The 24,067-nt window shown below is 42.3% G+C and overlaps 2 protein-coding genes across 6 annotated transcripts; one reads left to right on the top strand and one right to left on the bottom strand.

The window, feature by feature from the left end:
• The first annotated feature begins 1,479 nt into the window (after nt 1–1,479).
• eya3 (EYA transcriptional coactivator and phosphatase 3) lies at nt 1,480–20,547 on the top strand. Of its 3 annotated transcripts, XM_078954739.1 has the most exons (20): nt 1,509–1,619; nt 5,409–5,484; nt 9,464–9,545; nt 9,980–10,029; nt 10,111–10,192; nt 10,270–10,345; nt 10,421–10,475; nt 10,839–10,948; nt 11,070–11,207; nt 11,297–11,382; nt 11,453–11,597; nt 11,671–11,822; nt 11,902–11,985; nt 12,054–12,143; nt 12,242–12,300; nt 12,372–12,532; nt 13,741–13,855; nt 13,964–14,085; nt 14,159–14,259; nt 17,301–20,547. In XM_078954739.1, exons 3-20 carry the CDS (start codon nt 9,528–9,530, stop codon nt 17,379–17,381), a joined length of 1,725 nt encoding a protein of 574 aa, XP_078810865.1. In that variant the 5' UTR covers nt 1,509–1,619; nt 5,409–5,484; nt 9,464–9,527; the 3' UTR covers nt 17,382–20,547. The 3 variants fall into 3 exon arrangements, with proteins under 3 accessions (XP_078810864.1, XP_078810866.1, XP_078810865.1); XM_078954738.1 differs by lacking the exon at nt 5,409–5,484 and having other exon boundaries at nt 1,480–1,619; XM_078954740.1 differs by lacking the exons at nt 5,409–5,484; nt 11,070–11,207 and having other exon boundaries at nt 1,480–1,619.
• LOC101167883 (XK-related protein 8) lies at nt 20,250–23,182 on the bottom strand. 3 transcript variants are annotated; one of them, XM_020707249.3, is made up of 3 exons: nt 22,764–23,182; nt 22,046–22,245; nt 20,250–21,471 (listed from the first exon to the last, which is right to left on the bottom strand). In XM_020707249.3, exons 1-3 carry the CDS (start codon nt 23,054–23,056, stop codon nt 20,750–20,752), a joined length of 1,215 nt encoding a protein of 404 aa, XP_020562908.1. In that variant the 5' UTR covers nt 23,057–23,182; the 3' UTR covers nt 20,250–20,749. The 3 variants fall into 3 exon arrangements, with proteins under 3 accessions (XP_020562908.1, XP_011479413.1, XP_020562909.1); XM_011481111.4 differs by having other exon boundaries at nt 20,250–21,498; nt 22,764–23,181; XM_020707250.2 differs by having other exon boundaries at nt 20,250–21,498; nt 22,046–22,270; nt 22,764–22,939.
• Nucleotides 23,183–24,067: the final 885 nt, after the last annotated feature.

Genomic DNA, 24,067 nt, shown 5'->3' with positions numbered 1-24,067 from the left:
AGTAAATACTACACCTCTCAATACATACACTCCTAACCCAGACATACTATACTTACACACCAACACGCTCCAATACGCACCAATACGCACACATATTACATAAGGACTCTGTCCCCTACCCAATCCGTTGTTGGGGGAGTCAGTCATTCAGCAGTGGTGGTTGTGTCCCTTTGACACCGGCTTCCCGGCCTGATGAGCCAGAGGGGAGTCCGATTTTTAAAGTTGTCCTGCAATGGTTGCAGCAATCAAGTCCCTGCAATGATCAGATTTCATAAAGAAAAGTTGAATCAATATGCAAAACTCTCAATTTATTGGTCAGTGTTTCAACAGTATAAGACTGTATATGAGAACTGGACTGAGCGACCTCTCCCGTCATGTTCCAAATAGTAGGTGGGTACCTGCTGTTTCAAGAAGCAAAAATCCTACAGACTTCTATTGAAATAAGATATTACTCAGTCATTATATTTGTCAGAATAACTATTTTTGCTCTGCTTTTTTAATTAACATATTTGTGCTAATCCTAATTTAATTATATTGTAGTTAAAGTTATTCAATCAGATACCTCAATAAAAGTATGTGGTCTCATGTCAAACGTTTAACTTTCAACGCGGGTTCAATGGCCATGCGTTTTGTATGTAGAGCCCAAAGACAGTATTAAAAACAAGCATAATCACACGTTAAAGCAAGAGTTTTGAACGTGGAATCCTTAAACATGTAAATATGTGCGTTTACATAGACTTTTCATTAGAAGTGGTCACTATCACAGAGGACAGTGGGAAAGTAGCTTCACCCCAGTCAGTATATTTGTCGGAAAAATAACCATTCTTGCTCAGACACCTTTTCTGTTTTAACGAGTTCTTGCTAATCCATTTTTTTTATTTGTTCTGTAGTGCACTTTATTCAAATTATAAACTGGCCAATCGGGTGCCTTAATAAAAGTATGTGGCCTCATGTCAAATGTTTGATTGACAGATTTTGTGTAGCCCACTTTCAAGTGGTAGGGGTGTGGCCTTCCTGATTGGCGAGAGTGGTTGCCATAGAAATTATGTCTCAGACTGACTCAGACGAATCACTCCTTACTAATGTTATGTAGTTCCAACATGGCAATATCCATATTGCGAAAAAAATGGCAACAAAATTGACTTCATTTAGTTGGAGCCGGAAATAAGACATTTTCTGTGGGTGACAACAAACTAATTCAGTCCACAGGGAAGCTGAGTGCCCATTTGGAGAGCCATGGATGGATGGATGGATGGATGGATGTAGGAGCACCTCGGAGTCCCCACAACAGATTGCAGTCCCATGTTTCTGACATCAAAAACCTCTCTAAATGATTTTTTTAAATTAATTTCATATTTCTTAATTTAAAACAACTCCTGGGAATTCTAAGGAAGAAGAGAAGCAGCTTACACCAATCAAAGACATGTTTTTGATTTCAGTGTGCCACAGCCTTCAGTGTTTCCCGCGTACGGTAGAAAGCTCTAGTGTTTGCACATGCGCAGTGGCCCGCTGGGAAAAACTTCCTGCAAAATACTGCTCCCTAACAACAGACAAAGCTTACCGCGGTGGGATTGTCGACAGACCCGGACTGAAAGCGCCCTCGGTCCGCTCCGTCAATGGTAAGGCCGCTCTGACCACTGCGGTGTCCCCCACGGGGCTCCATGCGTGATTTGCCCCGCTGTCGGTGGCTGTGGGAGAGAGATGTTTTTCACACGCTGCCCATTCCGACTAGCTACTACTGCTCTCGGCTAATCCCTAGAGCTAAAAACTTTCACTTTTAGCCAAATAAAGTGTAGCTAAAGTTGCTGCCAATGTTATCACTGAACTAATAAAGTGGTGATACACACTTAAAACAAAAGCTGTGTCTTTCCAAATGGAGTTTCAGGGAATTGTGTGAAGGAAACCCCAGGTTTGCTAACAATGCTAGCTAGCATTCTCCCTTCTCGGTGCGGGCTAATTGCTGGTGAGCTAGTACTTACCATACCGTAACCTAGCTGGTCGTGTCTGTCCCTGCGACTTCCGGTCATAGACTGGACTTTAAATGTGAAACTGAGATTACAATGTATTTATTTTTATTATTATTATTATTTTAAGGGAGCTACCGCTTCTTAAGGAGCTTCATTTTTGAAGCCAGCTGTCCCCGGCCGGGTTTATTTGCTGGAAGTAGCTCCATAACAATTACGTATTTTTTACAGGTGACATGAAATGGAACCTGGATCAAAACTAATGTCGATTTTCTCCACTGGCAAAAGTCTGAGACCTGGAATTGATCAGGGATCGATTATATCAGAAAAAGACGGGAAATAAGACAGTTTCACCTGTCTGTCATGATCTGCATATCGATTAATTTAAAACATTCCCTAGTGGGATCTGAACCCCTTCCTTGTGTAAAATTAATACAGATCTGCAGGGTTCTATGACGTGTTAGCTCAAGATTGATCTGGATTTGCCTGTATTATTACAACTATATCTTGTTTTTCTTGAAATCGGAAACTTGAGGGAGGTTAAAAAAGAACTAACAAGGGTTTTTAAGAGTCCAAGAGTACTTTAACACAGTTATAAAAACAATCTACCACTACATACTTACTTGGCTACCTTAAGCCAAATCAATTTGTTCCTATATCATTTTCCAGCAGTTATTTTAAACTTTATTTTTGCCTCCTGACAAAAAAAAAGTTAAATTTAGTCTTTTTGTTATACTAAACTCAGCTATAAAATCCAAAATAGTCTATTCATATTTGCAATTATATTTTTTTTCCTTTGGACATAATGTTAACATAATTTAACACTTTATATGATAAAAAAAAAACATTATTTTAATAAACTGTGTTAATGTTTGGATAACAGTAAAAAGCCTGAAAACAATCATATTGAGCTATTTGAATAATTTGAGCGACTGGAGCTTCTAAACCAGGGGTCGGCAACCCATGGCTCCGGAACCACATGTGGCTCTTTCATCCTTTTGTTGTGGCTCCCTGTGACTTTGGAAAATAATGAGTATTTTATAATAATTAAATTTTATTTTAGTTTGTTCATCTGCTGGGTCCGTACGAAGCGCGTACCACGTCAAAACCAGCTTCCTAAATGAGCTCGTATTTATCGGGCGAGAACTGCAGAGCTGATAGCAGGAGGAGTGATCTTCTGCCGGGAACTTGACGTGCTGCGGGGCATCAACTTGCTGATGACAGAGAGTTCGCGCCAGCGTTGCCAGATAGAGTCACAGTTTTCCAGCCCAAAAGTCATCTGAAAACCGCCAGACCCAGCCAAAAACCGCCCAACATAACTTTTGTTGATGTTCGCACTGGACTGATTTAGCAAAATAAAAGATTTTTCTAAATAAAAGATAGTTGACTAATAATAAAATGTGTACACTATTGAATATTTCTTCAGCGGGCCGCCTTCTTCCATTTATTTGCCTTACCCGCTCTATCCCCGCTATAACCTGCGTCCTACTCTTTCATCCTTGTGCTGCGCTGGAGCGCTCCGACTATCGTATTTTGCGTTCTCTGTGTAGGACACACTGAGGAGTGCGTGGGAAACAAACTCTCAGCTGCAGAGGATGTGAACAGGTGAACAGGTAGAGAGGAAAAGCAGGTGGAGAGGCTGAGGAGGGGCTTTGGCTTCAAACTCTGTCAGAGAGATGCAAACACGGGCGTCAGATTGAGACGCGGCTTTCACTGCGGGAGTTGAAGCAGAGACTTTCCCTGGGATGATTTTATGAACTCACACATGGAAACATGATTACCAAGTAGAACTCTTCAAAATAATAAACCTGACCTCTCCACATTCTCAGTTTCTACCATGCATTGATAAACACATCGCTCCATGCAGCGATCAGACCAGAACTTCAGCTGGTGGCTCCTCCCAACGCGACCGCGGTATCATCCTTTTAAGAACACAATGTGCATTTGCAGTGATGTATGTTTCAGAGGATGTCCGATTGGCCAATCTACATGTCAATCAAGTCCCGTACTTCTCAGTGAGGATTTTGATTGGCTGGTGGATTTTTAAGAAGTACTTTTTTTATCTTTTCTGGCCCGCGATCTACACTCATGTCCTTGAAGATCGACGTAATGAGCACCCTTGATATAATATATATACATGCATAATATATATAATGATGTCAAAACGGGTTGTGGCTCCGGGTGCTTTCTTTTCATTAGGGGTGGTCCCAAATGGCTCTTTGAGTAAAAAAGGTGGCCGACCCCTGTTCTAAACAATTAAAGCATCACCTATTCTTTATTTTGATCTTTTCAAAATAAAAGCAAATGCAATAAAATGGCTCTCAAAGCTGATTAGTTTAGTCGGCCACAATCACAGTAATAAAGTTAAACAACTTAGATCTTATTTGTAGCTTTTATCATTACTTTTACAGATACAATATAAAAAAAATGAAATAAACAGGGATCCAGATGAGAAATCATCTTGGTATAAACCAGCTAACATAGTAGTAAAAATCTATTTTTTTTTTTCTTCAGTTTTTGTTTTTTCAATGATTGCAGCATCCTTTACCTCCAGATGATGGATCGATTAAATATTAGTCATTTTAATTGGGTAAGTGACTAAAAAAAATGCAGACTTTGTGTCTCAAATTAAAAAAAACAACTTGATTTAACCATAAAAAATGCCACAAAGATGATTAAAAATCCTATTTCATACACTTAAAAAAAACAAGCAACAAAATAATAGTGTAACAGCATGGAACTATTTCTGTTTAAGAAAGAACTGCAAAAAGTTTATTACACCCTCCAGTTGGGATTGTTCGGTTTAAGTCAGAGTACAAACTCATCTAACTAATCACATTAGTTTTTTTTTAATCCAACCTCCAATATCACATCAACAATACCAGACTTTTTCATATCTATGGTTTTCATTTTTTCTTGAAGTTTGGAATTCAGTGACTATGTTTGTGTTGTCCAATATTCCGTCTTGTCATGAATAATGTAAGCACGCTCTTCTGTCATCAAAAGCTTGTGATTGGGACATATTCAGGATATTCAAGCATGTGCAACCCTCATTCAAAAAACTGAGCATTAGTGGAGATGCAAACTTGTAAAATCGCTGAAATAATTTTTATCTTTTCATTTTAATTAAAACTTTAGGTAAAACTTTAAAATCTAAATAGTCGTGACTGCAGTGGTTTTTCAAAGAGAGTTGTTGACCTAAATTATTTCACCAACTCATCCACTAACACCTTTTATTTAGAATTAAATCAGATGGGAATATTAACGTTCTAGTTTCTGTAACTAACGTGTAAAGCAGTTATTCAGAATATTAAAGCAAATAATTATTTTGATTGAAATTGTAATGTCTTGATGCAGCGCGATGATAATTTGTTGTGGATGAGCTTCTGTGACGCCACGGCTTTCATTGATCTCCTGGTTGTTTCGATTATTTTTTCCTCCAAGGGCTTTTATAAATAGATCTGGTGGAAGTCTTCTTCAGCTTTTCTCACAGCAGCAGTGCTTGTCTGATGGCCAGTTGGTGAGTGAAAGGAATGTTCTTACAATACAATCTGTACGCCACAGAGGAAACATCTGATCATTCAGCTGGCGTTCATGGAGCGACTTAGTTTCCTTCTGTTATTTGTTTAAAAAAAGGGGGGGTGCACATTTTTACAGAAATAGTATGATGAGTGTGATGGAAGATTTGTCAAGCTACTAAATTTAATATCCATTAAATAAAATTGCTTTAAAACACATAAAACCATTAAAAGTAAATCATAGTGTGTGCAACCATATCAATACTAGAAGATATTAGCTCGTCATTTTTGTTATCTATCCTCCTTTCCTAATTTTGTCTTAAATGGGTTAATAATAATAACTTAATTATAACTTTTTTTTAACTTCACTAATAAACAAATTATTAGTGAAGTTTCCTTTTTAGAACGTATTTATTCGCTCGTAATTTTCTAAATACATGCAATCCGTGCTGAACTTTTCTCTGGGCCGCACAGACCCAGAGGAGGGTTATGGTGACGGTTAGGCGCGCCGCGGTGTATCAATCACGACCAAACGGTTCTCATGCACGGCTGTTACGGCAGCACACCGCTCCCGCAGGAGATGGTCAGCTGAGGAGAAATGTCTCACACCTACATGTGTGACAGCTAACGGGGCTCTAACGTTAAACACGTGCGAGCAACAACAAGATTTAGTCTTAGATACACTTAAAAGACATGGGGAAAATGCAACGAATCTGCAGGGAGACTGAAGGAGAACAGAAAGTTGGAGTTGTCCTTAACATTCAATTTAGTTTTAATATGCCTCTCCCCCTTAGTATGATCTGTGATATTATATCTTTTAGAATTATTTTAATGTTTTGTAGTGTATGTAGTCTTTTTTTAATCAATTGGTATTTTAAATTATTTTAATTGATCACTCAACTACAAAAACCCATCAGAACACATGTCCCATAATGCATTGTTTTGTAGTCATAGGGCAGCTTTCAGTCAGGTCGGTACTAAATTTCCAGCTGTGTTCGCGTAGGTTGGCGCCTTGCTCCCGCCCCTTTCTTGTGTTATTTTTGTGATGATTGACAGGTGATGTTGGAGCGAAAACAAAAATATACGTCACATCCCAGGTGATCTGTGCAGCGTTGTGTCCACCTGGGTGATCTCAAACACGCTTATTGTGCATCTTGGCTGCACATATTTGGTGTCGCCAACATGAATTTCCATCCCCTAATGTTTACATACATTCAAGTATTGTTTGTAACTTTTAAATGACCGAAAGGTTACAACGGTAATCACTTTGTTACTAAGCACTTTTTTTGATTCTGAATTAGGGTTGGGCGATGTCCCTTAAATTGGCCGTTGACGATGTTTGCTGTCAACCATCGGGATGGACGATGATATCGTCGTTGGGGGGGGGGGGGGGGGGGGGTATTTTTAATATTTCGGTCTTATATAATTGCTATTCGTTATTTTACTTTATTACTTTATTTATTTTATTTCCCAACTAATGACTCATCCGCAGTACTGAGGGAAATAACTTTTAACAAAAAAAGTAACAAACAAACTAGAAAAGAAATGGTTTGCTCCCGCACTTAACTAGTCAAGTGGACCGGCGGAGCGCGGACTTACAGCTTTGTGTTTGAGGGGAAGGGGGGGGGGTGCTTTGTTACATGAGCGGTATGTGTGGGAGATTTAGAACTGCGATCCGTTCCGCAGCTCTAGGGGAACGGGCTACCGAACTCAGAACCGGGTCTAAAAGTGTGTGTCTGAGCAGAGGATCGTGAGCACACACACACAGCGCTTTGGGGCGGTGTGAGCTTCAAAGCAGAAAGGCCGCTCAGTCCTTAGAAATCGTTCAAACAATCACGTGGATTTGTGTTTCGAGTCGTGTCCCGACTAAATAAAGGCTGATGTTATTCCCACATGTTTAAATGCAGCCAAGATGCAGATTGCAGCACCACCCAAAGCTAATGTTGTTAGCCCGTGTTAGCATACTGCTAATTCTGGCTTCTTTCCGGCTCCGTTTTTCAACAGAAAAAGCAATGACCACACGGATTAAAATTAAAACGATGAGCGAACAGGCGTTTCATAATAATCGTAACATTATTAAAAGCACGTTTAGAAGATCGTCTTGTATGTTACCGAGCTGACATATCAATGTATATAGCCGCTCGGCAACATTGTTTTGTATTGAATTGTTACATTCAATAAAGTTTGAGAAAAAAATAGCCGCTCGGCGGAACTGATATCCGCTTCCGGTTTTTCAAACCCTACTGCGCATGTGCGAATGATTTATTCCGACCAAAAGTGTGAGCCATGTGAACGTTTTTTATATTCTGAAGACATTTTTCTGGAACCATGTACACGTTTGGATTCTAATCCGACCATTGATCCGGTCAAGATATTTTTCACATGTAACCGTGGCTTATGGTGTCGACTCGCAGCGTGGCGGGGGCGTGGCATCACGATGGTGGTCTCTCCATCGGGATGTCAGTCACCCATCACGATGGACGATGGTATCGTCCATCGGCACAACCCTATTCTAAATGCATGGTATTTTGTTTACTATTTGTACTGTCATGACAGCGATGGTGCTGTCAGTTTACCTGTTGTTGCATCTTCAAAAGTGCTGAATAAAATGTGACACTGAATTGAAACAGCGCATTGTAAATTTCTGCATCTATTATTAAAGTATTTATTAGTAATACAGTGAAAATAAGTAGATTTGGTTAGCATATTTATTTACGGTATGCGCCCCTAAATTTTCTGGTTGTGCCCCTAAAATTATCAGTTGGGGGCCACAGTGCTCCTAGTGAAAAAAGTTAGTCTGGAGCTCTGAAATGCAACTATGTTCTTTAGGAACTTTACTTTTGAACAGACACTACACACTGTTGTGCAGCAGAAGATAAGATGATGCTTCTAGTTTCTTTGAATAATAAAGCAACCCGACACTAAATTAATCCTGTTAACACCATTGGTTTCAATTATCTGACATGTTAAAAAATCAATATAAGACAAATTAACCAAAACTACAAACCTAATATTTGTTTAAATCATTAGCACTTTTGAAAAGAGCTCCGGCCCTCAGGTTGCAGACCAATGGGTGTTGCTGGTGTGACTGAAAGGAAGAACTTAGTTCTGATTTCTGATTAGATGGAGAAACTTTAGTGAACAGAAGAGTTTGAGGACTCTTAGCCAAAAGGTGACTGAAGTGTTTCCGGGGTTTAGTATATGAAATGTTCACTTTATTGAAACAAATAAAAGAGGGCCGTAAACGGAACCCTGCTGGACACCATAGTTGAGAGAAGTATTGGAAAAGGGCTGCATGTGGGCCAAACTTTTACATTTGCGCGTTTTGAGTTCACTTACATAAATCTTGCGTAAGCTCTGCGTTTGGGCTTCAGTGAGCCGGCTCTTCACGTGGCACGCTCCTTCCCCGAACGTGAGGCGTGAAGGCTCCCGGACACGCCGGTGTGGGTTCAAATTTACCGTCTGACCTACTTTCCCCTCTGTGTGTCTGCATTATGTCAGTTAGATAAACGCCCCCCGCCCGCCCCGCGCCGCGCCGGGCGGGGCGGGGCGCCGGCGGAGCGGACCGCGGGCAAATCGAGGTTAGATTTTATCACCCCGGGGTTCTGTTGACATGACAGCTTGCACCTGAGCGCCTAATGCTCCGGAGACGATGTTTTCACTGAATTTAGGTTGACCCTTATGTCAGGCGGGCCGCTCCCTTAATCCTGCGGATAAACACACAGCGATGGGCCGGCGGTCAACGTCAGCCCCACACGTGCCGCACCTGCAGGTCCCGTGCGGGAGATTAGCCCCGGGTGCCCCACTTCCTTCTTCACTGCTCACCTTCCCGCTGATCAGCCCGCGATAGGAGTGTGTGTGGGGGGGGGGGTGGGGGGGGGGTCATCATCGATGAGCATTTGTTGGACAGGGGGGTCCTCCCACCAGACTACATAAAGCTGGACTCTGCACGCGCCGTGAGCCTCCTTGTTTGATCCGCAGGGTCCCGGCGGGCTGAGCGGGTGCAGAGCGTAGGCAGAGCGCGCGGACACGTCGGGCCGCAGCGATGGACGAGGAGCAGCCGGTGAGTCCAGCAGGAAAGCATGTGTCTTTCTCTGTGATCCTTATTCCCTTTTTTTATCATGAAAACAATACATTCAACTTAACTGGGAGATTAATTGAACTATGTAAAATATTTACAAAATGTTAATTTTTCTATTTCACTTTTACAACATTTTTGTAAATAACTTTTTTGAAATATGGTAGTTTTTATTGACCATTTTAATCCCTATGTACGTCCCAAAGTACAGGTAATTAGAAAAATAAATGAAAGGATAACAGTTTAGCTAACGATGAAAAGATTTTTAAGAACTGCACTGCAGAAATGTTTAAAAGCAGACATATAAGAGAATTCCTGAATCTGCAGAGAAAACCCCTCACTTGAAATCCACAAGGAGGAAGATAATGGTGATTATGATGATGATTACAGGTTGGACCATCCATGTTTTCTGTTTGTAGGCAAAGAAGGTGAAGGTTGAGAGAGACGGCGGGAACAGCAGGGAGCAGAGGTCAGACTCCAAACTTTCCCTGAAGCTGTTGGTTTTTTGAGGCTTTTGTTTTCTACAAACGTCTGAATTTTCTTTGTCCAGTCACCTGGGGGTCGGCGGCAGCCCGCCAGCCGCTCTGCCGTCATCTGAGCAGGCCGGCTCCTTCGGGCTTGAAGCAGGTGAGGTGGTGGTGTTGAGGTGAGGGTGGGGGGCACAACTCTTTTCTTGGCTCACGGCGTCTGGTGTCTGTCTGCAGGTGAGCAGAAGCTCTCGAGCACCGACGGCACCGCGGAAAACCAAACATGCGGCGATGGGGGGAACTCGTTTCCTCATGCAGGTACAAACACGCCACCGAATTTACACAGAAAGGCGAAACTTTAAAAGATTAAACCGAAGATCTGTACTTTTGTAGGCTCTGAGTCAGCGGCTGCTTCTGAGTACAGCCAGCAAGGCTATCAGGCAAGCAGGTGAGTCTGTGTCAAAGGATACAGAGGGAATGAAGCGAAACAAGAGTTACTAAACATTTTATTTTCTACTCATTTATGAGAATATTCCATCCCTAAAATAACTTGATTCTCTACTTGATCAAATTAATCTGAAAGAAAAAACATTTGGGTTTTTTAGTGAGCAGTTATTGTAGCAAATTGTGCAGAAAATGATGTTCTATTCATTCAAAACAATTTGCTAAAAATCTAACAAAGATTTCTCTTAGTATGAGGTGATGGAGGGGACAGAAGAGGAGTAGGAACCCCTCCCCATAAACGATCAGATGTTTTCTAGGAAACTGGTATCTCTGAATCTGCAGCTCCGCTGACTCTGACCACTTTCAGCCCCGCAGTGACGTCCTTCAGCAGCCAGGTGGCGTTCCCTCCCCTGTCCCAGTCCAGCGTGTACTCTGGCTTCCCCCAGAGCGGACAGACGTATGGCCTCCCGCCCTTTGGTCAGTGCTCTGCCCCCTTCTCCACTCCTGCAGCTCTGCTTTTGCTCTGCTTTCACAGCCATCTTCTCCGGTTCCTCTGCGTCTGTCAACTTCTGCTTCCTCTGCTGTCCTCCACCTTCAGGTGCTTTGTGGCCAGGCATTAAAACTGAGACTGGTTTACCCGAGGCGCCCTCTGGTGGTCAGCCCGGGTTTCTCAGTTACAGCACCGCATATACCTCAACACAGCCCAGCGCGCTGCACTACTCATACCCGAGCCAAGGCAAGCTGCAGCCCAGCCCACCCCACCCCACCCCCCAAACTGTGCTCACAGGAAGTGGTGCTGGGTCATCTAACCGTGTTTATCTGCAGGCTCCAGCTTCACCACCTCCAGCGTGTATTCCAGCATGCCCTCAGCCGTGGCCGTTACCGCCCCTACCACTGCGGCAAGCCTCCAGGTGAGGAGGAGAGCGTCTCACCGAAGATACACAAACAGAAAAATGACTTGACAGATATTTCCCCCGGCAGGAGTTCAGCAGTTTCAGCCATCTGGGACAGAACCAGTTCTCTCAGTTCTACACCAGTCCCCCCACCCACGAGCACAGCGCCGGTGTGGCCGGATACTCGTCCGTGAAGTCGGAGGAGGCGTCCCCGGCCGGTTTGCCTCCCAGAGGTGCCGTCTCTGTTTCTCATCTCCACACCTGACGATTTCTGCTCCGTCGCTCAGCTTCCCTTGTCGTCTGCAGACGCGTCTCCACTAGAGAGCGTGCCGGCGGCCGCGGCGCTCCCTGCTGGAGGCAGAGACCAAACCGAACTCGCTCGCAGAAACTCGCTGGGCAAAGCCAAAGGGAAGAACAAGAAGAGTGAGACCTCGCCGCCTGCCAACAGCGACCTGGAGGTGATGATCTCATGGGGGGCGAGTCGTGGCTCTTCGCTCACAGTCCTCGCTCACAGCTCTGTCTTCTCTGCCGCTCTAGCGCATCTTTTTGTGGGACCTGGACGAAACCATCATTATCTTCCACTCCATGCTCACCGGCTCCTACGCTCAGAAGTTCGGGAAGGTGAGTTTCTACAAACGCAGGCTGACGCTCTCACTCCTGATGCCAATTATGCTGTGATCCGTCCTCAGGACCCGGCGCCGGTGCTGAATCTGGGCCTGCAGATGGAGGAGCTGATCTTCGAGCTGGCGGACACTCATCTGTTCTTCAATGACTTAGAGGTATGAAGCCACGCCCCTGTGAGCGCACCAACTGTTTGATTTACGTTTTTACGAGTTTCTGTTTACCTATGTCAACCGAACATCATGTTGCCATCAAGGAGTGCGATCAAGTCCACATTGAGGACGTGGCGTCCGATGACACAGGACAGGACCTGAGGTACACTGGGGATCTTTTATTTCACCCATCTGCTTACCGCCTCCAATAACCACCAGCTTATTTCCACTCAGCAACTACAACTTCCTGGCTGATGGCTTCAACGGTCCCAGCAGCGGAGCGACGTCAGGAGCCGCCACGGGGGTCCAGGGAGGAGTGGAGTGGATGCGTAAACTGGCCTTCCGCTACCGGCGGCTAAAAGAGATCTACAACAGCTACAAAGGAAATGTAGGAGGTGGGTTTAAGATGACTTCACACTAAACTCAACACAATTCCACATAGTGGACAGTTGAAGAAGAGCAGAGACGGGTGTAGCATGGACTCGTTGTTTCAGGTGTTTTGAGCCCATTTGTTGAACTTTTAATGCCGCGTTCCCTCATTTATCGCAGAGCTTATGTGCCGTAAATAACCAGGGATAGGTGAAATCCATGAAGTATGATTATACGGCTATAAAACCCCTCACTACACACTTTTTAGACCCTTTTTCCAAGTGGACATGAACATTTTCACACTTTTCCCTCTTGTTTAAACTCTCTAAGCTCAAACCTTGAGAGAAAACTAAGCCTAGTGTTATAGAATGGAAAAAAAAAAAAGATTTGAAGACTGAAGAGTTATGTTAATGTGGTGAGCTGAACGTGTTCTGTACAGGAGACACTGCACAGAGGAGATTGATTGACAAGATCAACAGCCAATCAGGATCCAGAACACAGCGTGCTGAAGAAAAAATATATAATTATATACAAATATTTGCGAAACAGCGAGACAACAAAAGGTGAAGTGCGTTATGATGAGGTAACACTGTAACGTCTTTTCTACATGTCTGGGAAGTTCCAGAGTTGTCACACATACCAACCAGGCTTGCAGAGATCGCTAGATCGAATTTAAAAAACAAACTACATTTGGACTTGACTTCCACCTAAAACCTGAGACTCAAGTTGTAAAATAACTTCATTCATTTTTTATTTTTAAATTGTTTTCTTTGTCTATAACATTTAAGGTCAACTCAATCAGCATCGTGACTCTGAGGTTTCATCAAATCAGGAGAACTAAACTTCTGGATTATTTCCAATATTACTTTGTTAAAAGTAACTAAACAGAACTCTGAAGAACAATTTCTAATAAAAACATAAAACATGTATTCACACTTTTTGATCCCTGTGTTTCATTTTTAACCTTTTTTTATTTTAACTTATTTGTTTGTATGTATGTATATATTTATGAATCAAATTTTATTTGACAAAAAATATTTTATTTTGTTAAAATTATTGTTTGGGATGATTTCGTTTTGATTTTTTTTTTTTTTTTTTTACGAGAGCTTAGTATTGGGGGGGGGGGGGGGGGGTGATAAGCAAAAAAGTAGCAATGTTCATGTTCTTGTTGTCATGGTGATGGGGTTGTGGGTTTTCCAATTTTCATGAAATCTGCTCGCCGTTTTCCCTGCAGCGTTGCTGAGTCCCGTGAAGAGGGACCTGCTCCTCAGACTTCGCTCAGAGATCGAGAGCATCACAGACGCCTGGCTTAGCACGGCGCTCAAGTCTCTCCTGCTCATCCAGTCCAGGTCTGAACTGACTGTCCAGATCCACACTATGATAACATCCAAACACTAATCTGTAGAGTTTCTGTTAGTTGTCATGACAAACGTGTGTTTGCATACAACTGTCAACAGGGGGCGGTGTGTGAACGTGCTGGTTACCACCACGCAGCTGGTTCCAGCTCTGGCCAAAGTGCTGCTCTACGGCCTGGGAGAAGTCTTCCCCATCGAGAACATCTACAGCGCCACTAAAATAGGTAAACAGGGCCATCCAGGAGTAGCAGCTGATATAAACTTGGCAGGTTTTTATTTTTCCGGTTTTCCTTACAGGTAAGGAGAGCTGCTTTGAAAGAATCGTGTCCCGCTTTGGGAAGAAGGTGACCTACGTGGTGATCGGGGATGGCCGAGATGAGGAGTTTGCAGCAAAACAAGTAGGAGTTTTCTTTGTGTTTGTCAAGTAGGACAGAAAAATTGTTCAAGACAGCAGAGAGAATTTAAAGGAACCATATTTTCCACACTATAGGGTACACTTGATTTTAAGGTGCTAGTGTTTGCCTCGTTAGAAGAATTAGCTGTGTAGAAGTGTTAGGTTGGTTAGAAGCATAAGCTACATTAGAAGTGTAAGCTGCGTTAGAAGCATTAACTACATTAGAAGTGTTAGCTGCTTTAGAAGCATTAGCTGCATTAGAAGTGTTAGCCTTTTTAGAAGCATTAACTACATTAGAAGTGTTAGTTTCTTTAGAATCATTAGCTACATTAGAAATGTTAGCTTCTTTAGAATCATTAGCTGCATTAGTAGTGTTAGCTTCGTTGGAAGCATTAGCTACATTAGAGGTGTTAGCTTTGTTTGAAGCATTAGCTGCGTTAGAAGTGTTAGCCTTGTTAGAAGCATTACCTGCGTTAGAAGTGTTAGCTTCGTTGGAAGCATTAGCCGGCTTGGAAGTGTTAGCCTCGTTAGAAACATTAGCTGTGTTAGCCTCGTTAGAAGCGTTAGTCTCGTTAGAAGCGTTAGTCGGGTTAGAATAGTTAGCCACCTTACAAGCAATAGCTGCATTAGCATATTCACAATACTTGTAACTCTCAACTGGGTTAGCAACACCTGAGAAAAGACTAACTTCCAACCTTGTTAGTAACATGTAAAATAAAAAAAATGCAGATACAGCTACAGGTTAGCCATATTAGCGTATTCATAATAACGTTCAATCAAGCATGTTGACAGAGCTTCCATATAAGTAAACACTGCCAGAATTAATCCTTATATAAGGCAAGGCAAGGCAAGTTTATTTATATAGCACATTTCCTGTCCAGAGACAATTCAAAGTGCTTTACATAAAAAATTAAAAGAACAATTAAAAACAAATAGTAAAAATGTGATCATTAAAATAAAGTTAAAAGATAGTAAACAAGATGTGAATTAAAAACAAGCATAAATAAACAGTGCGGACATAAACTTTTGAATACATATTAATTAAATGCAGCTGAGAACAGGTACCTTTTTAACCCGGATTTAAAGACACTAAGTCTATTCCAGATCTGTGGAGCATGGAAAGTGAATGCAGCTTCTCCATGCTTAGTTCTGGCTCTAGGGACTGATAAAAGACCGGATCCAGAAGAGGGGAGAGGTCTGGCTGGTACATACTGGGTCAGGAGGTCAGCCATGTATTTTGGTGCTAAACCATTCAAAGCTTTGTAAACCAGTAGCAGAACTTTAAAGTCTATCCTCTGACAGACAGGTAGCCAGTGCAAAGACCGTAAAACTGGACTAATGTGGTCCACTTTTCTGGTCCCTGTGAGAACCCTGGCAGCAGAGTTCTGAATAAGCTGCAATTTCCTGATGGATTTTTTTGGTAGTCCTGTAAGCACACTGTTACAGTAATCAAGTCGACTAAAGATGAAAGCATGCACTAGTTTCTCCAGGTCCTGCTTAGACATCAGATCTTTAATCCTTGAGATATTTTTGAGATGAAAATAGGCTGATTTTGTAACTGCCTTAATGTGTTTATCAAAATTTAGGTCTGTGTCTATCAATACACCCAAGTTTTTGGCCTGGTTGGTAGTTTTTAGTTGAATGGATTGAAGCTCTATAATGACGTCCAACCTTTTTTCTTTAGCCCCAAAGACAATAACCTCAGTTTTGTTTTTATTTAGCTGAAGTAAATTATGGCACATCCAGTCATTAATTTCCTCAATGCATTTACCAAGAGCCTGTACAGGGCCTCGGTCGCCTGGTGTCAGTCTAATATATATCTGTGTATCATCGGCATAACTATGGTAGCTAATGTTGTTGTTCTTTATCACTTGGGCCAGTGGGAGCATGTAGATGTTAAATAAAAGTGATCCCAGGATGGAGCCTTGAGGTACTCCACATGAAATTTCTATTGGCTCAGAAGTGAAGTTACCAATGGACACAAAATATTTCCTGTTTTCTAAGTACGTTTTGAACCAGTTTAATATTGGCCCAGTGAGACCCACCCAGCTTTCCAGTCGTCTTGAGTAGTATTGCATGGTCGACTGTATCAAACGCAGTACTGAGATCAAGTAGAACTAGCACTGACATATTCCCACTGTCTGTATTCAAACGTATGTCATTAATCACTTTGATCAGGGCCGTTTCAGTGCTGTGATTCTGTCTGAAGCCTGACTAGAAGGCATCATAGCAGTTATTTTTTATTAGGAATTCATTTAGCTGATGGAAAACAGCTTTTTCAATGATCTTGCTTAAAAATGGCAGGTTTGATATCGGTCTATAGTTGTTCATTTGAGTTTTGTCTAGACTGTCCTTTTTTAGAAGAGGTTTAATTACAGCTGTTTTCAGTGGATCTGGGAAAACGCCAGATGTTAACGACAAGTTGATAGTCTGGAGCAGGTCTGGTTCCAATGTCTTTGAGACTTTTTTGAAAAAGCTTGTGGGTAGAATATCCAGACAGCAAGAGGAGGAGTTCAGTTGCGATAGAATGCCCAGCAGTTCTTTGCTTTTTATGGGTTGAAACTGGGCCATTGGATTAATGCTGGTTTCTAGTGGATAGGGTACTCAGAATAAAAAGATGGACTGTCTTTTTTTGAAAACAAATTAATACTATTAGGTACATAGTGCAGAAAATAAGCTGTAGAGATTGAAAAACAGTTAAATAAGACAAGTTTGTTTAAACCCTCTTGGAGGGAATTTGTCATCTTTTAGCTCTGATAAATGTGTCAGAGGCTGGCATGTTTATCAAAGCTGAAAGATGACTGTGACTACGTTGGTTTGTCAGACTAAAGTCTAGTTGCTCTAAATGCAAAATGAAGGAATAAAGCAGATCCAGTAAGTTCTTTAGGGACCATAAAGCCGGAGCAGTCTGTGCGTCACACACAAAGTAGATTTACTTCGCAAAGATCCCCTTTGTGAGACCACCGATGACAGGTTGACGTTCTCCAGTTCGGCTCGGTTTCTGTTACTCCCTGTCGAGGTCTCATTATGTGTCTTCACGTGCAGCACAACATGCCTTTCTGGAGGATCTCCGCACACGGCGACCTCACATCCCTCCATCAGGCTCTGGAACTGGACTTCCTGTAGGGGGCTGAGAAGCTGCAGCCGTTGTCGCTGGTGTGGACGAGGTCAGGCACACTCACCTGTTGAAAAGGCCTCTGCCCTTACCTCCTCTGACCCCCACCCCCATCTACACCCCTCCACGGCAGCTACACTCACCACGGCTTGCTCTGATTGGCTGCAGCAGACTCCGCCCCTCAGAACCTGCACTTGCTCTTAAATATGGAAGCCACAGCTCAGAGTTCCCTGACGGTCTGTGGATCCCACTTCTGCTTGTGAGCCTCAGCAGGAAGTGCAGCATGACCGCCACCTGATCGGGACGCGGCGGTCGCCGAGCACAAGCTGAGTCACACTGAGCATGCTCAGAACCACGCTCTCACATCTGTGGTTTCTTCTAAAGCTTTCAGTCTCACAACTTTGGACAAACAGTTTCAATAACAGCTCTGAGTAAGTCAGACTTGTGACATCATTTCCTGTGAAGAACCAGCCGCTGCAAAGACTGGGAAGTAAAGTTGCTGTGGCTGTGAGGGTCTTGTGTTAACGCTAACCGAGCCTGAGTGCTTCTCAGAGGATCTCAGCCTCTGAAGGGCGAAGGTCCCTGAAGACCATCGAGAACTGCACTGAGAACGAGTCTTGGAGACTGACAGGTCTTTCAAAGATTAGAGGAAAGTCTGGATCTTCTGATGACTTGTCTTTAGAGTTTGTATAAGTAAATTCCTGGTTTGCCCAACTTAAATGTTAAGAAAAAATGTGTTTGTTTTTTAAAACCTTGTTAAATTCTCATCATGTTGGTTGGCTGTTGGGCCCCAACAGTCGCAGACATGCCTTTGTGTATCTTTTTATCATTTTGTTTGCTCGCCACAAACAAATCGTGGACTTTAGTACTTGAGGTCCCAGAAAGGAGAAACATTTATCAAAGTTTAAGCTGTTCACATCCAGTTTTTTTAAGAAATACACTAATTATTGAGTTTTCAGTCACTGTGGAAGCTTGCCTTAGGTCTGTGGGGTCACGAAGCAGCAGAGCTTATGGGATGTTCTGAATAATAATGAGAAGAAGATGATGATCCAAAACTAAAGTGTCCTTTAAGACCAATTCAGTCCTGACCCCCAATCCTGAATGTGTCTTTGAGAGGAGCTGAATTAATGAACTGCGTACAGCTGGGTATGGAATGACAGAAGTGCCATGAAAACCAAATTTGAACTAAATTTAGACAAAAAGTTGAGGTTCATTTTCTGCCCTTTCAATGTGCTTTTCTGCTTTTTCTTCTTTGTCTTCAGAGATTTTTTTCTCCTTTTAGTTTTTTTTTTCTCACAACAGCTTAGGGCTGCACGATATGAGGAAAACTCGCGATATGCGATGTTGGTGATTAATGTTGCGATAACGATATAATTTGCGGTATATAAACAAATAACAAAACAACCAAAAACATAATTTCCATTTCACTGCAACAGTTTAAAGGTTATACTCCAAATGACCCTCGTTGACGTAGGAGGCAAACAAACATAAAAGGGGTCATCTGATTCATCAACAACGTAAACGGGTCCTTCCGATTGGTTAAAGGGATTTATTTCATTTGTTAAATATTTCAAGCTGCCATGAGTTTGTTTTAGGACATTTAAGGTAACCATTTATTGCGATTTTCGCCGCCTTTTGCGGTATGCATATTGCACAGCTTGATGTCGCGATAACGATAAATTTGCGATATATTGTGCAGGCCTACAACAGCTTTTGTTCTGAAATTCTTGGGTTAACCTGAGTTTTTCAGGAACGCCATAATTAGGACCAAATTTGAAATGAATGTCTTTTATGATTTGTTTTGTTTTATTGGATTCTCTTCTTTAGAAATTAATTAGGTTTCTTAGAATTGAAAGTTGAATGATATAAGCATGGGTTCTTTATTTTTTTCTTTTTATTTCCCTCAAACTTATGTTTGGTTTATTCTGATCATGGAAATAAATAATTGCTTCAGTCTAGACATGAAATTAGAAGACAAGAATGTAATGGGAAAATTTACATTTGATATTTAAGAAACTATAACACAAAAAAAGAAAATTGCAAAGAATTTAATTTTTGTCTGCAATTGGTTCCTACTTTTCTAAATTATTTAAATGTTTTTTTTGGCATCTCTTTCATTCCATACACTACTTTATCTTTGTGGATCAAAGCACATTCTCTACTTTGAAAGATTTTTCTAAATGCTGATTGGACGTTTGTTTATAAAATCAAACTTCATAGGAAAATCTCCACCAATCAGAGAGCAGACATCTGCATGTGCAGCTGGACCGTCAGGAATGTGTGCTTCTGCACATTTAAACGTGCCTTTAAATTTCAGCGCCCTGAAACAGGAAACTTTGACTCCTGCATCTGCAGCGCCGTGGTTTCAAAGTGTTACTTTATAACTTTTGCTGTGATGTCGACTTGGTTCTGTGTGCACTGCGACCCAGGTCTCAAGACCAGAGACCTAAAGATGGACTTTGTTCGGTTTCTTCTTGCTCCAGAAAAAAAAGGAAGTTTTGTTGCTGTGAAGTTTGTGAGACAATCAGAACTGAATCTGCCAGAAGTTTAAGGAGTTTCAGGAAGCGCTGCTGCTGGAGGTCCGGAAAAACCTGCTGCTCGGTTTGGGCTCAGCTGAGCAGCAGAACCTTCAGCTCCCTCTAAACAGACTTTCATTTGCTCCTTTTACCTCTCCTCCTGTCATCATCTCATCACCTTGGAGCCGTGATCCTGCGAGCTCCTACAACAATATCTCAAGCTAACCGAACTCCTGTGAATGTTTCCATCTATAGCCTGTAAATACATTTAGATATGTTCCGATTCCCATTTCTTTCTTAGCTTCTAAAAGTTTTACAAACATGACTCGTGGCTTATAAAAATAAAATCCCAGGGAACAGCAGTTCCGGATTTGAAAACGTGATTGAACCGGAAGAACCAGAATCCACATTTCAGTTTCACACGGAACATAATGGACTAAGCTTCTTAAAAACCAAAGTATAAATATGTTTTCAAGGAAGGCACATTTACAACTACAATAGTTGATAAATAACAATGTTAAAATAATAAACATGTAAATATTATCCCTCAAAGCTGAGAACCTTTTTCAAGTTGCAGGTTTTCATTGTAAAAGCAGATCTTGGATCCTGAAACTGGCAACCTGAGAGAGAAATAAAGTCATTCTTAAATTGTTGAAAGTGATTTGGCTACAGTCTGGAAGCGTATTTTTGCAGAAAATTCGTCCTTTTTTTTTGTTTTGTTTTTCCTCGGCATATAGAGTCTTGGCAGTGAGAAATTGGATTTTTCTATGGGATTTGTTTCCATGGGATTTTTTAAAATAAAGGTGCTCTACTGTAAATATTTCCTGAATGGAAATCTGACAACTTGTTGTCCGCCGTCCACCTCAGGAGTAAAAGTTCTCTGCGAGCATCCTCATTCTTTTTTTGCCATTCTGTGTTTGACGAAGTGGAGCAGGAGAGGATACCATCATCCTCATCATCATGGTTCCATCCGTTTCGTCCCTTTCCCTCCGAGTGTCATTGTTTTGTCCACTGACTTCATTTTGGTCCTCCCCCCTCAAGTTGTCTTGATTGTGTTTAGGATGGAAGAACCTGTAGTAAAGGGCCTTGACCATGAGGCCAAGAATGTAAACTGCAACCACGCTGCTCGCCATGACATCGGCGTACGGCCGCGGGATCACGAATTGAGGTGGGTGGGTGTTCATCCTCCAGAACCACAGGCCGCAGAGCATGCAGGTGTCCAGCAGGATGAAGCTGTGGTATAGCAGGGCGCTCTTCTTCGTCCTCTTTTTGAACACGTTGAACCAGTCAAAGTACCAGATGAGGGCGACGGTGGCTCTGTACAGCCGCTCCCCCCAGGGGTCGTCCATGAAGTCAGTCTGGGCCCGCCAGGCAAACAGGACAAAGACCATCCAGCAGCAGAAGACGTGGGTGAAGATGAAGCAGGGGAGCACTGAGGCGAAGAGCGCCAGAGCCGTGAGGCGGGAGAGGAGCAGGAGCAGGTTCCACAGGAAGTGGATGATGGAGGAGATGATGGACAGCTGGTTTGAGTCCTTCAAGAAGGAGCGCAGGCTGCGGTGGTATGTAGTCACACAGAAGGCCACGGCTGCAATCGAGCACAAGACCTTTAGCACTAAGGAAGAGGAGAAGTGTGGTTAGAACCTCAGATCAGAAGCTTCATGAGGTCACCAGACTCGAACCGCAATAATGAAAAAAGGATCTGAGCTCCAGCTAGTTCTGTTAGCTAGAGCTGGATGATTCTGTAAAAACTGACTATTCCTAAAACTCTGTTCTCTCCGCCCTCGGCAACATATATTTTAAACGGCCACTTCCGTTGAAAATTCTGGAAATGCGTCTGAAAACACTCGCATTTTTGCGAGACATTGAATGAACGGTACAAGTCAAACCTGGTTGAACCATGACCAATCAGAAACTCATTCTTCTTTTACGATTTCCTAAAAGAAGGGAAACCCCTCCCTGCTTCTCTAGTATGAACAAAACAGGTAAAATACTCGTTTAAGAATGCATGTTTAGCACATTCTTGCGTGTGTGTCGTATCTCCAATGTGCCTGTAGCTTTAGGGATGTTTCATTAGAACCTCACTGTTATGAGAAACTGAGTTGTGAATCCAGACGTTTGACTCTTAAGATTATGTTGTCCCACCCCGCACCCCACCCCACCTGAGATAACATCCAGCTTGCCATCCTGGAGGATGATGGTGAGCCAGAGGACGATCTGGGGGGCGCTTTCAGAGAAGGTCTCGATCAAGTGAAGCATGCACAGATCGTGGCTTAGCTCCACCGCCACATCTTTACTGTTTTGACTGTCCGAGCCTTTACCGCAGAACCCTGACACAGACTTCTCCAGGACGCCCAGGTGCCTGGAGGACCCAAGAAACACATCACCTGCTCAAAAAACATTTCAATTACATTTACATACACACACAAAAAGGAAATGTAATTACTTAAAAATGTTTTATTCATTTTTTTGACAATTTTGTTTTTCATATATATATTTATATATATGTATATATATGTGTGTGTGTGTTTTAATTTAGACAATTTTTAAAATAATTTACTTATATTAATGTTTGCCTTTCTCTTTTTTTGAAAGGTAAACGGGGCTTAGTGCAACAGGAAGTTGATGGCAAAAAATAAAGTAGTTGGATTTTCCAAAATAAGTTTAAATAAAAATAAAAAACGAGGAAATTTGAAATTACTTCTTAAAGTTTTCTACTTAGTTGTGTATTTCTGTTTTTTTTTTCTCTCCCAAAAAATGGTCAAATCAATGTACAAACACACATTTTATCTGATATTTGCTGTCCCTTCTCGTGTCATTTGGACGCTCGTGCCTCCTCTCGGATCCCAACAGAAAGCGAAAGAGGTCCGGGTCACCCACCGTACGTAGATCCCCAGCTGCAGTACATGCAGCGTCTTCAGCCCCTTCTTCAGCGCGCTCTCCACGCGGGTCTTCAAGTCCAATCCGTCGCCGATGTACCACTTCCAGCTGTAGACTTGGATCAGAACCGAGGAGCCCACGAGCAGCAGCAGCAGAACTGACAGGCGCACCCAAGCTTCCTCCTTGTAGAAGTCAATTACGGCTAAGACGTCCAGAACGACGTCGGCTAGAAAAAGCGGCAGACCCAAGCACGAGAAGACAAAGTCAAGCGGGGAGAAGGTGAACACGGCCATGGTGTCGCCTGAATGGGTCGAAACCGGAGTCCTCACATTCTTCTTGAAAGAGTTGCTGAATGAAGATAGGAAACTTAGGGTCTGAAGTTTGGAGTCATCAAAGGCTCCTCCCACTGATTCAAGCTTCCAAATATGGAAATCAGCCAATCAGCCATAAATGCTGTAACTTCTGGTACACGTCATGAGAAGGCGGCGCGTTCCATAATGAAGGGTATTAAAGTGTGGGTGACATGGCCTATTTTAATAAGCCAAAATATAGTAAATAGTTTCTATTTCATGTTGCGATTGTTTTTAATATTTTTCGAAAAAGAATAAATAGCGAAAAACGCAATATAAACAACGAGGACGGCCGCCGGCTTCACGCATTCCGCCGAATTCGCGCCGCCCTGTTTGTGACGTAACGAAAGGAAGACAAGGAAGACAACATGGCTAGCACCGATAGCGAAGCACAGAGTGATGCTACCGTCTCTATTAGCGATTTATCATCAGATGAACAGAAAGATGAAGAGGAAAGTTGCGGAGATTATCATGATGATGAGTCACTTTTGCAACCGTATCGATTCGAACCCTTTTGCGAAAGTGAGGAGGATATAGCAGAAAGTAGTAGGTCTAGTGATGCCGATGACGATAGCCAGCATGAAGATTCGGCTAGACTCCAGTAAGTCTAAAAAATGTATAAAATTAAATTACTCCACTTACCCTAAAATATACTCAAAATGTCCCCTTTTGGCCTAATCTAAACAAAGGTAAACACTGGTTTTCAACCCAATTTACAAAATAAATGTCACAAAATAAAAGTTTCCCAGATGGTACTACTCTTTAGTTAACAAAGTCACTGTATACCATTAACAACTGTGGAACATTAACAGTTTTACCTGTTTGAACCCGTTTGAAACCTTTTCTCTTGCGCGCGCGCGCTCACACACACACACAGTTCAGTTTACTCACGGTACCGGCACCTCAAAAGCAAAAGAAAAAAAAACGTTGCAGGCCTGTTGCTTCTCTTGCAAA

The sequence above is a fragment of the Oryzias latipes genome, chromosome 11 (genome assembly GCF_053564925.1).
Source record: "Oryzias latipes strain Hd-rR chromosome 11, Olatipes_Hd-rR_3.1".
In the NCBI taxonomy this organism is placed as follows: domain Eukaryota; kingdom Metazoa; phylum Chordata; class Actinopteri; order Beloniformes; family Adrianichthyidae; genus Oryzias; species Oryzias latipes.
This window is presented reverse-complemented; position numbering and strand designations above follow the sequence as displayed.

What these genes read in the sequence shown, in the direction of transcription:
- eya3 (XM_078954738.1), top strand. An exon ending in CTACTCATACCCGAGCCAAG is followed by an intron (nt 11,208 to 11,296) that starts GCAAGCTGCAGC and finishes GTTTATCTGCAG; the next exon opens with GCTCCAGCTTCACCACCTCC. An exon ending in TGTTCTTCAATGACTTAGAG is followed by an intron (nt 12,144 to 12,241) that starts GTATGAAGCCAC and finishes GTTGCCATCAAG; the next exon opens with GAGTGCGATCAAGTCCACAT.
- LOC101167883 (XM_011481111.4), bottom strand. Translation starts at nt 23,056, where the DNA reads ATGGCCGTGTTCACCTTCTCCCCGCTTGACTTTGTCTTCTCGTGCTTG. An exon ending in CAGCTGGGGATCTACGTACG is followed by an intron (nt 22,246 to 22,763) that starts GTGGGTGACCCG and finishes TGGGTCCTCCAG; the next exon opens with GCACCTGGGCGTCCTGGAGA. An exon ending in CAAGCTGGATGTTATCTCAG is followed by an intron (nt 21,499 to 22,045) that starts GTGGGGTGGGGT and finishes CCTCTTCCTTAG; the next exon opens with TGCTAAAGGTCTTGTGCTCG.